The following is a 14,284-nucleotide window of genomic DNA, read 5'->3' on the forward strand; positions in this document are numbered from 1 at the left end:
TCTTGATGTTACTTCTTAAAAAAGCTAAAACTATCATGAGGACTAAAGAGGCTCAAAGGTTGAAGATGGATATATATGTACATACATAACTACATATATATCACATATAGGATAGATCATATATTGCATGCATATCCAAGATTTAAAGGATATGTAGCATATATGTGATATATAGAATATAGGATATAGTATGTAAAATATAAATTAAAATATGTATATATGTGGTGCCTTCATATACATGAGTCATATATTTGTGTGAATCTGAATAAAGTCATCTCCAATCATACTTAAATCATACTTCCCTCTCTCTCTCCCTCTCTGTCCCCCGCTCTTCCTCCCCCCCCCACACACACACATAAACATGCACATGTGAACAAGTAGGGAGAGAGATTGGGTGCCAGGGCCTTATATCTATAGTCTTAGCTAATAAGGATGTTAAACTTGATGGATCGTGCTTCAGTGTCAGGCCAGGCAGAAAACTCTTCAAGGTCTATTTCCAATTAACCAGCAAAATTACCAGACTGGAGGCATGGCTTAAATAGTAAAACACCAGCTATGAGCACGAAAACTGAGCTAGATCTTGAGGCCTCAAATTCAAGTCCTGGTACTGGCACAGAAAAAGTAAGAGGATTGGGAGTGGAGTAAAGGAAGTGACTGTGTTCACAGTGCAGTGTGGACCTGTGTGGAGATACCACAATAAGCCCTCTTCAACTTTAAGTACATGTTAGCTAAAAGTAAAGCAAAAATCAACTAATTGATCAGATTACATATATAATCCCAAACCACAGGGGGAAAAGGGTTGGATTGTAAAAAAATACAGTGAAATTGGAATTAGAAACTCCATATATATATATATAATTTTTTTGTCAGTCTTGAGGCTTGAACTGTGGGCCTGGGCACTGTCCCTGAGCGCTTCAGCTTAAGGCTACAGTCCTACCCCTTGAATCATAGTGCCACTTCCAGCTTTCTAGTGGTTAATTGGAGATGAGTCTTACAGACTTTAGTGCCCAGGCTGACTTTGATCCACCTCAGATCTCAGCCTGGCTTCCATAGTTGTTTTGACAAAATAAAATAGAAGGTTGGGCAACTGTTTTACTCTCCTGCTTTCACACCAGCAGCTGGACAAATTATAAGACATTTTATTTGAGAAATTTTTAACAGAAGTATGTTTTTTTCTGTTTTTATAAAAGAGTAAGTTCTGAAAACACAATATGGAGATGGAAATTTTAGATTTCCCCAAACTACATAAAAGTGTGTTCTGAGTTAAAGTTTTATAAATAAAATTAGTCAACATAAGAAACACACCAAGAGATCTCAATTAAGAGCTATCAGTTAGGAGTGCCCACATCGTGCTCAAGGTTTGAGGGAAAAGGAGTTATGAAATCATTTTTTCTAGGAGATAAAGATGGATTAAAAAGAAAACAAATTTAGCAGGCACTTGAGGCTCATGCCTATAATCCTAGCTACTCAGGAGGCTGAGATCTGAGGAAATTGGTTCAAAGCCAGTCTGGGCATGAAAGTTGGTAAAGACTCATCTCTAACCACCAGGAAAGGGGTTGGTGGCTCAAGGGGTAGGAAGGTAGCCTTGAACTGAAGAGCTCAGAGACACAGCCCAGGCCCAGAGTTCAAGCTCCAAGATCCACAAAAAAAAAATGCTGTTTGACTGCACAATCTTTTGCTATGATTCAATGCATCATGTGCACTGCCTCCAGCTGCTGTCTTTAATCTGGAAACATCTGGTAACATCCCTTTGAAAAGTAAGGTTTTCCAATATTTTATCATGAAGATAGCACATAGTTTAATGAGTGCTAAAATACTCATCCCAAGGGATTCAATTTCACTAGACCTAGAGAATGCTCCTATGATTTGCATATTTACTAAACATCTTTAGGTGATCTGAGTAAAGTCATGCCCCAATCATACTTTAAAGGATCCTAAATACAGTTGGCAAAATCTATAAGTCATATTTTATTTTATTTTACTTTTGCCAGTCCTGGGGCTTGAATTTACAGCCTGAGCACTGTCTTTGGGCTTTTTTCTTAAGCCTAGTGCTCTATCACTTGAGCCACCCTACCACTTCCAGCTTTTCTATGTACGTGATACCAAGGAATGGAACCCTTGTCTTCGTGCAGGCTAGGCAAGCACTCTACCACTAGGCCAAACTCTCAGCCCTCAGTCAAATTCCCTAGAGAAATTAAACAAGTTGGAGACACAGATACAGGGACTCTGGCAGAGATGGAGCTATATTCTGTTCATATTCACTGATCAGAGAAGGGAACTGGATTCCAAGGACAGATTGTCGGGGCACTAACAGAATACTCTGAAAATAAAATAATTTGATAGCACAGAAATTTAAATGTTATTGTAAAAGTGATGTACAGAGGGGTTACAGTCACATAAGTCAGGTGATGAGTAAATTTCTTTTGGAACAATGTCATTCTCTCCCAGTTTTCCCCCCTCTTACCTCTCCCCGCAAGCTGTATAGTTCATTTCTAACATAGTGAGTGTTACTGCTGAATGGCTTCACCCCTTGTCCAACTGTTTCGGTGCTTCCCCTTTGCCTTTCCAAATCAGATAAACTTATATACAACACAAATAGCACAGAAATAAAGAACAGTGACAAAAGGGGATAAACCAATGGGCCAGGGGAAGGGGAGAACTGAAAACAGTACATAAAAAAAACCCTCTTGGGGGGAGGGTAATGGGTACCAAGACATGTGAAAGGGTATCAATGTATGTGAATTAATGCACCTTCTATCTGGCAAATATCATGTAACCCTTTTACTAATTACAATTAAAAAAGACAAAAAAACAACAACAACAAAAAACCCCTCTTGTTTCCATCTCTCGAAGTTCACTTTGAGAAGCATCATTTCCATGATCATATGCACTTAGCTATTGAGCTCAGCAATTCTCTCCTAAGAATATCCTTTGTTCTCACTGTGTGAATGTTTAGAGTCACAGCACAGAACTTGAAAAATGAATACAGTTCATAGCACTAGTTTAATTATATGTGCTTAGAGGAATACTGTTTTCCCCTTTTTAGCTCCATTTTTTTCTTTTCCTATTGCTGCTTAGTTGTAGTGCTTTAGAGGTGAGCCAGAAAAAAGTAATACAGATTTGAAAAGGTCATGAATTTTCTGATGTATTTTTTTGAGTCCTAATTCTGCTTTAATTCAATCATTAACTTTTCTTTATCTGGCACTTCTGATGTATCTTTTATATTTATATTCTTTATTTGCAGACCATTCACAACGTCCCGTTCATCTTTGCCACTGTGGGTTATAGCTGTCTCCGTATTCGGAGTGTTAGCAATCCTTGGAATAACTATTGGTCTCTTGGTTCATTTCCTGGCAGTAGGTTGGTACATAACACACACACACACACACACACACACACACACACACACACACACACACACACATATTTTATTTTTACAGTGGTGATTATTTCCATTTCTATGAAAGACAACAAAATAGTCGGTGCCGGTGTCTTATGCCTGTGTTCCTAGCTACTCAGGAGGCTGAGATTTGAGGATCATGATTCAAAGCTGGCCCAGGCATGAAAGTTTGTGAGACTCTTATCTCCAGTTAGTCACCGGAAAACCAGAATGATGATGTGGCTCAAAATGGTAGGGCACTTGTGTTGAGCTGAAGAGCTCAGGGACATCAGGGCCCAGGCCCATAGTTTAAGCCACACAACCAGCAAAAACAAAAAAAATCAGAAATAATCAATCATGCATTAATTATTCCAGATCCTACAAATAAGCATTAATAATGTAGTCAGTGTAGTCAGACATCTTTCTGACTACAGAAAGATGAGATACGAATGCATAAATGATTGATAAATAATAAACAGGAAAAGAAAGCAACTCTATCAAGGTGCTTTTATAATGAAGAAGAGAAATCAAGAGATACTGAATTTCAACTAATTATTTCATCATAGCAAATAAATTAATACAAAAATATTTATATGGAATACATATATATATATATATATTTCCCAGTCCTGGGCTTGAGCTCAGGGCCTTGGACTTTCTGAAGGCTACAGCACTAGCACTTGAGCCACAGCACCACTTCCAGCTTTTTCTATGTATGTGGTACGGAGGAATCAAACCCAGGTCTTCATGCATGTTAGGCAAGCATTCTATCACTAGGTCAAACACCTGGCTCTAAAAATTTTGATATAAGTAAAGTTGGAGTCATTTTTTTAAGTCATGTGTTTTAACCAGAGATTATATCATCATGCCTTACTATAAAAGAAAAGAATATCAGCATAGTAATGTTTCTTTTCTCCCATACATTGAGCTAGTTTGTTAGTTCTATTAAATTGCTTAATCAATTATAGTAGAAGGACTTTTATAAGTTTATCATATCTAATAAACACAGTACTTCAAGTTGATATTAATACACAATCTGCATCTGGATTTGAAATCCACATAATTTAGATAATTCTAGAAATATTTCTTTATTTCACAGAAAATAGGACCTACTACTATCAAGGTAGCTTTAAAGTGCTGGATATTCCATATGATAGAAATTATGAAAGGGAGACATCACCAGAAAATAACTATCTTAGTAAAATCATCGAAACAAAAGTAAGTTAGTATTTTCTTACATTTTTTCATTGTTAAGTTTTTGAAATATAAATATGATTGGAATTTGATATTGACTCTCTGTTCTCTCTTAACAGATGGCTGATTCATTTCAAAATTCGAATATTTACAGACAATATATCAATTCTCAAGTCATCACACTGGTGTAAGTAACTGTAACCATAGAAAAGATATACAGTCATCATTCATGTACCTGTATTTTAAGTTTTCCTGTCCCAAGAGAAGAGTCTATTGATATATTGGGTGTATTAGCCAATAAATTACTAATATCTAACATTATCACAGTATCAAACTAATTGTTTAATATAAAATAAAAGCAAAAAATGAAGTCATTATTTTTTTCCACATTAGATCTGATATGTGTTAGTCATCGAATTTTATATGACTTACCCTTCTCATTTCCTATTTATAACAAGAAAACATTACATAGTCTTCCCCCCTCCCACCTTCGATCATGGGACTTGAGCTCTGGGCCTGAGCAGTGTCCTTGAGCTCTTCGGCTCAAGGCTAATGCTTTACCACTGGAGTCACAGTGCCACTTCCTACATAGCTCTGTAAATCAGTGTTTAACTCCTCTATGCATCACCCTGAAAATAAAAAAAGCTTGATCCTGTCAGATTTTTATTATTTTCAGGAGCATATAAATATAGTCCTTTTTCTTTTGTAATTTTACTCCCAAATCAGCCAAACCCCTTACAGAATTGACCCTACTATTCTTTTATGTGTGTGGGGGGGTCATGTGGCTTGAACTTGGCCTGGGTGCTATCCCTGAGTTCTTCAGCTCAAGGCTACTGCCCTACTCTTGAGCCAACCCCCTCTTCCCATTTTGTAGAGGTTAATTGGAGATAAAAGTCTCTCGGTCTTTAGTGCCTGGGCTGGCTTTGAACCAAGATCCTCATATCTCGCCTCTTTAGTAGCTAGGACTACAGGCATGAGCCACCGTGCCCAGCTGACCCTAGAATTCTTATTAGACTTAAGATAGAAGAGAATATATCTACATTGGTCTTTGTTCCATTGATATGGCTTTGGAGTAGCAAAGATTAGCAGAGAATGGACTTAAGGATTTGAGCCCATTCTCACTGAGTAGCCTTAGAGTCTTCAATTTGAATCCATTCCTCTATCTTATGAAGTGTTAATTGTAACAACTGCCCTGTTGTGCTCATACATTACATTCAAAATAAAAAAGATATTGATTGTGTACAAAAATATCTGCAAGTAAATGCTGGCTAAATGATCATTGCTATTACTTTCTCTAATGCTGCTTGCAAGCTCCTGTGACTCCTGCAATTGCAAAATGGAGTGGTATTCCAACTAGCATTGTCATTGGGGTTTGATTTAGTACTGAAAAGAAAGGGCAAACTGAGGTTGAAAGGAGTAGGTTCAGCCCCTAAAAAACTTTTCTGCTTTGTTTTCTTATGCACATAACTGCAGTGGCTGGGAAGTGTGGGTCAAGATGACTTGATGGAGAGACCAATGGACTTACTCACATTGGCATGCACTGGTGCAACAACAACAAAAAGCATTTATATAAACTGAGTGCTTCCTGAGAAATATTGCTAATTTATCTGTCCAAATATTGAACATCTTACCCAATTCATGATAATGACACTTCAGCACTAGCCTTAGGGATCTTGGCAATTTCTACTGGCTGTCTAACCTTTTCTAAATTCCAAACTCATCTCAGAATACCGCACTCAGATTAATCTTCAAATGTAGTTTTATTCTTGATCTTCTCATCACTGCTTTCCCTTGGGCCTCCTCTTTGACACTGTAGTCACTGGATAAGCCTTGTAGGTATAGGTAACAGTGAAACAGAATGCATGGTGGAAAGAAAACAGAATCAGTAGCACTCAATTGAACATGCTTTAAAAAAATGTTTGAGACAGATTATGTAGCTGATGTTGGCTTGAATACAAATACACTGTGTAGCCCAGATTGACCTGGAACTTATGGTCCTTCTGTTTTAGCCTCCTGTGTGCTAAAATGCAGGCAGTAATTATCTATTCCTGAGCACCTTACATAACTACTCAAAGACTCAGTTTCTGTATAAAATAATGACAAACTATAGCATTGGGGAAAATATCAGCTAATAAATGTGATAATAGAGTACCTAGAACATAGTACATGGCAAAGAAATACTCATTATTTCCTTCCAATTTTTATCCAGAATATGTCTTCATTTCTGAGTAATGAAATGTTCTGCTTAATGAAATAAAATTAAAAATACTAGATGTTCATCTGTTCCTTTAATATTTCTTTATAAGTTAGGTAAGAAACTAACTTATGCTTCCACTGAATATCTCCTGTTAAGCTTAATATTTAATGTTCTCCTGTACCATTTTTGTAGTCACTTGTACATGTCTTATTTCCTTAAAGTTGGGAAATTTCTAGGGGTTAGGGACTGTTCATTAGTTCATCATTCAATAATATTTACTCGAGGTACATATAGAGCAGATTGGTGAACAAGTGATTAATGAGTGTATGTACAAACAATCCCAGGCCTTACATGATATCTTTTATCTGTGTGTCAGGCTTTTTCTATTTTTTTTTATTAGTACAATTGCTTGTCCTATAAATTGAACAACATACCTCCCTGAGTATTGTTACCACATAAATATAGGCAGGTAATGATCCTGTGTTTAAATTGTGAAGTTGCTATGCAAAAATAAGAAAAGAGCAGAGAGTCTACACTATGAAAAATTAGGGATTGGAAAAGAAAATGCTGTTTTCAGCCATGAATGAGATCTTTATGTTGTTTCCAGTCCTGATAACAACAGTGTGACAGCATATATCTGGCTGGTTTTCAAGGATGCTAGGTCAAGGAAGGAAAACACAAGAAGAAGAATTGAAACCATCTTACATCAGATGCTGAAGAACAAGTCAAGACCCTTGACTACTGATCCTAATTCTCTTAGACTTGTGGGTAAGCTAATACAGTAGATGAGAACCATGATGGTCAGATCTCAGCCCCCTGAATAGCGAGGATTACAGGCATAAGCTCCTGGTGCTGGCTGGATGCCATTTTATATTAGAGAAATTATTTGTTTGTTTCATTATTTAAAACATATCCAGAGGCTGGGAGTTTGGCCTAGTGGTAGAGTGCTTGTCTAGAATGTACAATGACCTGGGCTCAATTCCTTGGTACCACAAATGTAGCAAAAAGCCAGAAATGGTGCTGTGGCTCCAGTGGTAGAACTCTACCCTTGAGAAAACACAAGGACAGTGCTCAGGCCCTGGACTCAAGCCCAGGACTGGCAAAAAAAATAAAACAAAACCCAAAACATATCCAGAAGAAGTGATATTGATCAAGACACACTCTATTCAGAAAGTACTTGGTTGATGACCACTCTTTTATATAACTATTTAAAAACAATAATGAAATATTAATTAATTAATTAATTAAATATATCCAATTTATAATAACACATACCTTATACTTGTCTGAAGAAGGAGGGATTGCTTCTCATTCGAGACAGATGTTAATGCATGCAGCAATTCTTAAAAGTATGGGTATGTTTTGTGTTTCATGCTCTCTTACAACTTATAAAAATATCCTTGGATCTCTAATTTTCAGACAAATCACTTTTTAAATATTATTTTTGTGCTCTGAAGGGATGAGGACTCTTGTACGGACTATCAGATCATGTGGAATACAATTTCAATTAAACAAAATAAGTCTTATGTGGCCATATGAAGATAACATTTCCATATATTATATTCACATATGCTGAAAGTAAAATTCTAATAAGCCAGTGTTCTCTCATTTCTATTGACACTTTATCCTGGGAAGTGTAATAATTTTTAGGCCATCCTAAAATGCTGGACCTACGTACATTGCTCCACCATCAGCTGGATGTTAAATTTACTATGGATTTTTTGTTCTATTTCAGAAATCAGTAAGGTTGATGCTGAGAAGATAATCAACAGCCGTAAGTTTAAATACTTCTGAGTTAAATATTAGACAATCTATACAACACCAAAGGAGATTGTTACTCTTGACCAGGCACATTAACATGTGCTTTTAATGTAATTATTTCATCTTCTTAGCAACCTTAGACGCTGGGTGCTGGTAGCTTACAGATCTCAGGAGGCTGAGATCTGAGGATTTCAGTTCAGCTGCAGAAGTCTGTGAAACTATTATCTCCAATTAATTGTCAGAAAACTGCAAGTGCACCTGGGGCTCAAAAATGGTAAAGCCTTGAGCAAAAGAGCCCAGGGACTGTAGCTCCCATAGCTTATTCATTCCTTAAATACTGTTACTATACCTAGTAGACAGGTAATTCAGGGACTTGTTGTGATGCTTATATGGATTGTATTTGTTCCTGTCTGCATGAGACATTGTCAGTTATAACTATCTAAGCAAAGTCAGCTCACTCTGTATTATCAAATTAATATCTTTCTATCCTAAATGGAGCAAAATTGACCAGAAATTCTGACAGGCTGTGGGAGACGAGCCAGGATGTCAGCTACTTATGACAGAATTAAAGGAGGTTCCACGGCTCAGGAAGGAGAGTGGCCTTGGCAAGCGAGTCTCAAAATGAATGGCAGACACTACTGCGGAGCGTCACTCATCAGTGAACGATTCCTGATCACGGCTGCACACTGCTTCCAAAAGTGAGTTCCGGGCTGGGGTGCAGTTCAGTCACAGTGAGCTAGCCACGATGCACAGGACCCTGGGTTTCTTCTATACACCACAAAAAAAGCAAAGAAAACACTAGTTTATCTTGTTCTCTGAGGTCAGGGAGATCTGAGGCTTCCTGGTTTGGAAGATAAATGATCTAGTCTAGTAACCCACCCAGCTCTTTCTTACCTTCTATGAAAGCTGATATTGCATTTTTTTTCTTTTTGCCAGTTCTAGGCTTGGGGTCAGGGCCTGAGCACTATCCTTGGGGTTTTCTCAAGGCTAGAGCTCTACCACTTGAGCCACAGCACCATTTCTGGCTTTTTTCTATGTATGTGGTACTGAGGAATCGAACTCGGGTCTTCGTGCATGCTAGGCAAGCACTCTACCACTAGGCTAAACTCCCAGCCCTGATATTGCATTTCTGATAGCACATTTTTTTCTCACATGAAGCTTACCTGATATTGCTTTATACTCCAAATTCTAAAGCACTATACCTGCTAAAATACATACTCTTGGTCTATACCTCCTTCCCTTGTGTTTCTGCATTACTCTTGATCCTCAAGGCAAATAAGACACAACCTTATAACAAATGCTACTTTCATTAAGAAAGTTCCCTTTTTGTTTTGTTTTATTTTCTTTTTGATAGTTCTGGAGCTCAAACTCAGGGCTTGGGCACTGTCTTTTAGCTTTCTTAAGGCTAATTCTCTACCGTTTGAGCGACTGTACCACTTCCAGCTTTTTCTGTGTATGTGGTACCAAGGAATCAAACCCAGGGCCCTATGCCTGCTAGGCAAGCACTCTATCACTAGGCTACACTCCTGTCCAAATTTCCCTTTTCTTATGGATACAAGTTTAAGTGCTATGTTGTTGTCCCACTAATTATGTACTCAGGCATTTAAAAAGTTACAGTTGTTTTTGCCCCCCCCCTTCCATTAAAGTTAAGATTCTTGAATCACCACAGACTATTTCTTTTTTCTTTTTTTCTTTCTTTTGGTGGGTCACAAGGCTTGAACTTGACCTGGGCTCTTCAGCTGAAGGCTACTGCCCTACCTGAGCCAAGACCCACTTCCTGTTTTGTAGAAGTTAATTGAAGATAAGAGTCTCAGGTTCTTTTGTGCCCCAGCTGGCTTTGAACCTTGATCCTCAGATCTCAGCCTCCTGAGTAGTCTTCTTACAGGCATGAGCCACAGCGCCTGGCTACCAGAGACTATTTCTTTATTTTTTTTTTCTATATCCTTTTTCCCTTACACAGTATATCTTGAAGGGGCTCACAACGGAGCCCCGTTGGGCTTCCAAATAGATTAGGAAATCAGATTGGTTTATTGCAATGGACTACACAAGCAAGCAAATATTAACGTCATGTATGGATGATACAGGATTTCTAATATTTGGCATAGAATAAAGTATGAGTCTTATTCCACAATAAATAAAACATGCATAAATTTTGTTTCTTTAGGTCAAAAAATCCAAGAAACTTTACAGTTAGCTTTGGCACTAGAGTAACTCCACCCTATATGCAACATTCTGTTCAACAAATTATTATTCATGAAGACTACATCAGGGGTGAGCATCATGACGATATTGCAGTGGTCATGCTCACAGAAGACGTTTTATTTAAGAAAGATGTCCATCGAGTTTGTCTTCCCGAAGCCACACAAGATTTTCTACCAGGGGAAGGAGTTGTTGTTACAGGCTGGGGAGCACTTTTCCATGACGGTAAGAGTGAACACTTAATACAGGGGTCAGGTACCAAAGCAATGTGAAAGCTCAGCCATCTAGGCCCAGAATTCAAGGTAACACTTGCTTCCAGATACTCTGTTTTCTAAGAATTCCTCAGAGAAAGTTGTGTATGGAGTTAGGACATTGCACATGGCCTCAGTTTAGAAAATCATAGGGAGCTAAGTGTGGGTATAGAATCTCCTTTATCTGGAGAAGCTAGTTGAGAAAATTCTCATCTAAACAGGTGAGAAGATAAGAACTTTAAAAGGCAAAATGCCAATGAAATTATGTTTTGCATATGACTTCTTCATTGGTGTCCGTGAGAGAAGGGTGTGTAGCAGAAGCAGCGGTCGGCTTTAGCTAAATCTTCATGTGTAGAGCCAGGCTGTTGTCCTGTAGCTGTTGTCAATAGCTCTCTTCTTGACATTTACTTCCCTCAGGTGAATATCCACTGTTGCTTCAGAAAGCACCCGTGAAAATCATTGATACAGAAACTTGTAATGCCAAGGAAGCTTATAATGGTGTGATCCTGGACACAATGCTCTGTGCTGGGTACATGGAAGGAAATATCGATGCCTGTCAGGTAATTCCAGGCATTATTCACATGTTGCTATCTTATAGAAATCATCAATAAGGAGACGATTCCATGTTTCACTTTGTCATTTATCCGGTCTGCCAATGTTCTTCTCAGCTTTGGCACTAAAGTAATTCTTCTCTATATACAGCATGTGCTTATTCATATTTAAACACCATATTGAGTTTACTCTAATTTAGCACAACACTATCCTAAATTCTTTTTGTATGAATCAATTTATTTAAGCCTTGTCACAATCTTATGAAATATACGATGTTTCATTTGACAAATGAGGCAGCTGGGGCACAGGAAAGAACTTTGCACATGGTGACATCTATTAAGAATGGAATTATTTCATTAAGTGTGAAACTTGTGTACATCCTAGGCTTTCTAGTATCCTAGTGCATCCTCTTAGTTGTATTTTAAGAAAGGTCTATCTTGGAAAGATTTGAGTAACTACAGACTATTCTCAAATTTTCCCTATTTTTCTTTTCTGATGTCAGTCCTGGGGCTTGAATGCAGGGCCTTGGCACTGTCCCTGAGCTTTTACTCAAGCCTAGTGCTCTACCACTTGAGCCACAGCTCTACTTCTGGCTTCTTTGGGGTAGTCAAAAACTTTCTTACTGGGTCTGACTTTGAATCTAGATCCTCAGATCTCAATCTCCCGAGTAGCTAGGATTACAGGCATGAGCCTCTGGTGCTCAGTTTCTTTCTACCTTCATGTTCCCGCTGTGGCTAGAGTTTTGGTTACTTTTTTTCAAATATAAAACTGCAAATGTCAAAGGTATTCATTCATATGATATGTCTCTCAAGAGAATTAAAGTCTAGATATTCTTGGATCACACACCCCGAGAATGAGTCCTGGGCAGGTACAGTGGAAGTTAGAGGTTAATAGGGGGTTGATATTACATTCTTTTCTGCGATCTCTCTGATATAGCAAGCACTTATAAATTTCACCTGAGTTTATCATTTCCTGTAACACTACCTATCTGAAAGGAAATTGCCCTAATGATATACGTGCTTTGTTTTATTTAGGGTGACTCTGGAGGACCACTGGTTCACCCCAATTCTCGAGATATTTGGTACCTTGTTGGGATTGTAAGCTGGGGACTTGAATGTGGCCAAATCAATAAGCCAGGGGTCTACACTCGAATGACAGCCTATCGCCACTGGGTTGCCTCCAAAACTGGTATCTAAGAAAAAAAAATAAAACAACATCTTGTAGCAGCAAATGCACTCAACTTTGGCAGTCACTTTTGCTGAATATACTTTCAAAATTAGTGTCTGTTTATCTTGAAGAATTATGTATACAAAACTTTTCTTCAAACATGTTAACTAGGACAAAATAAGAAATCTCAGTATTGGGCCCAGAAAGGCGTTAGTCAAAAAAACACAAAAGGTCTCACCCAAACTATGATTACAGGCAAGTGGCACGGTGACTCAAGTGGTAGAATACTAGCCTTGAGCAAAAAGAAGCTCTGGAACAGTACCCAGGCCCAGAGTTTGAACCACAAGACCAGCAAAAAGAAAAAAAAACCTATAAAATACTATTGTTTTTCTGTTTTAGTACCTGCATCATGGCTATCTCACCACAGCACAAATTGTTTTTTTTTTTTTAATTTTGTTGATAAAACTTTGTAGAATCATGAAAGTATGTTCTTATCCATGAAAAATTTGGAGACAGGATGGTGTGAGAGATAGGAAACATGTTCTCTAAGGACTCGATCTGCTCTTGTTTCATAGACTGCATGGAGGGTATGTGCCCGTGATCTCTGTCATTTGAAAAGGGATGTTGAGCTGCTATGTCTTATTTGAACTAACCATGAATGAGTTCTTGTAAACATTGTGAAAGATCAGGTAGAGTAACTCTTTAAGGTTGGTAAGGGTCACTATGGAAATGTCTTATTTGTAGTATATGTTAAAATGTAGTTATAAATGTATAATGTGTAATTAATTACACAGTAATTTGCAAGTCATTTCTTTTTATTCTCTGTGTGAAAGGATTAAGATCTGTTCCCATTCAAGATCTGTACAGCTAAGTCCAGGTTAGAACTCTCTAACCTAGAGTTGGTGATGTGATTGCCTATCTTCTGGATGCTTCCAGCTTTCCATATATAAAGCGGTTCTCCAAGAAGCTGCAGAAGTGAAAGTGAGGATACACAGGTGTAACAGGGCCTGTTTCAAGCTCAGCCATTGGACCTTGGTGACTTTCATAATTTTCACGCTACTGCTACTGCCTTTCAAATGGCTACCTGTGTCTCAGGGGAGAGCTTGGCCACTGTAGTGACTTTACATTTTAAACAGGTGCCAGGAACCTTGAAACCTCACTGCCAATCAAGACAGAGTTTCATGCTTTACAGATTTTCAGGTTAGGAATTGAGGCAGAGTGAGAGGATAGAGGAGAGAGAAGAGAGAAGAAATGAAAGAAAAGAGGGGAGAGAGAGGAAAGAGAGGAGAGAGGAGAAAGAAAGGAAAGAAGGAAGAGAGAGAGAGGGTCCTGCTTTCTTAAAGTCACATGGTACATATTTGTATCATAAAGAGTAACTTATTCTTGCTCACCATAAACTTCTTAGTGTGTGTTGATTGAGGCTTTTAAAAGCTTAATGTACATTTAAAATTATGGTAATCATTTTTAATAAATAAATGTATTTTGAATTCTTTTTCTTTATCCACACATATATTTGTTTAAAGGATGAGACATGGTTATTTTTCAGTCTTCCAAGGATCTACATTTTTCTTTTATGAACAGCAG

The 14,284-nt window shown here is 37.9% G+C and overlaps 1 protein-coding gene across 1 annotated transcript; it reads left to right on the forward strand.

The window, feature by feature from the left end:
• Positions 1 to 3,227: 3,227 nt before the first annotated feature.
• Positions 3,228 to 12,729, forward strand: LOC150055680 (transmembrane protease serine 11B-like protein; the record flags this gene model as incomplete). The annotated part of the gene is made up of 9 exons (XM_090344056.1): positions 3,228 to 3,360; positions 4,479 to 4,597; positions 4,693 to 4,760; positions 7,378 to 7,538; positions 8,506 to 8,544; positions 9,055 to 9,229; positions 10,696 to 10,955; positions 11,399 to 11,541; positions 12,568 to 12,729. Coding segments are annotated over 9 exons (1,260 nt in total), but the record flags the coding sequence as incomplete, so codon positions are not given.
• Positions 12,730 to 14,284: the final 1,555 nt, after the last annotated feature.

Source organism: Megascapheus bottae, chromosome 13 (assembly GCF_031878675.1).
Source record: "Megascapheus bottae isolate mThoBot1 chromosome 13, mThoBot2.hap1, whole genome shotgun sequence".
NCBI lineage: Eukaryota > Metazoa > Chordata > Mammalia > Rodentia > Geomyidae > Megascapheus > Megascapheus bottae.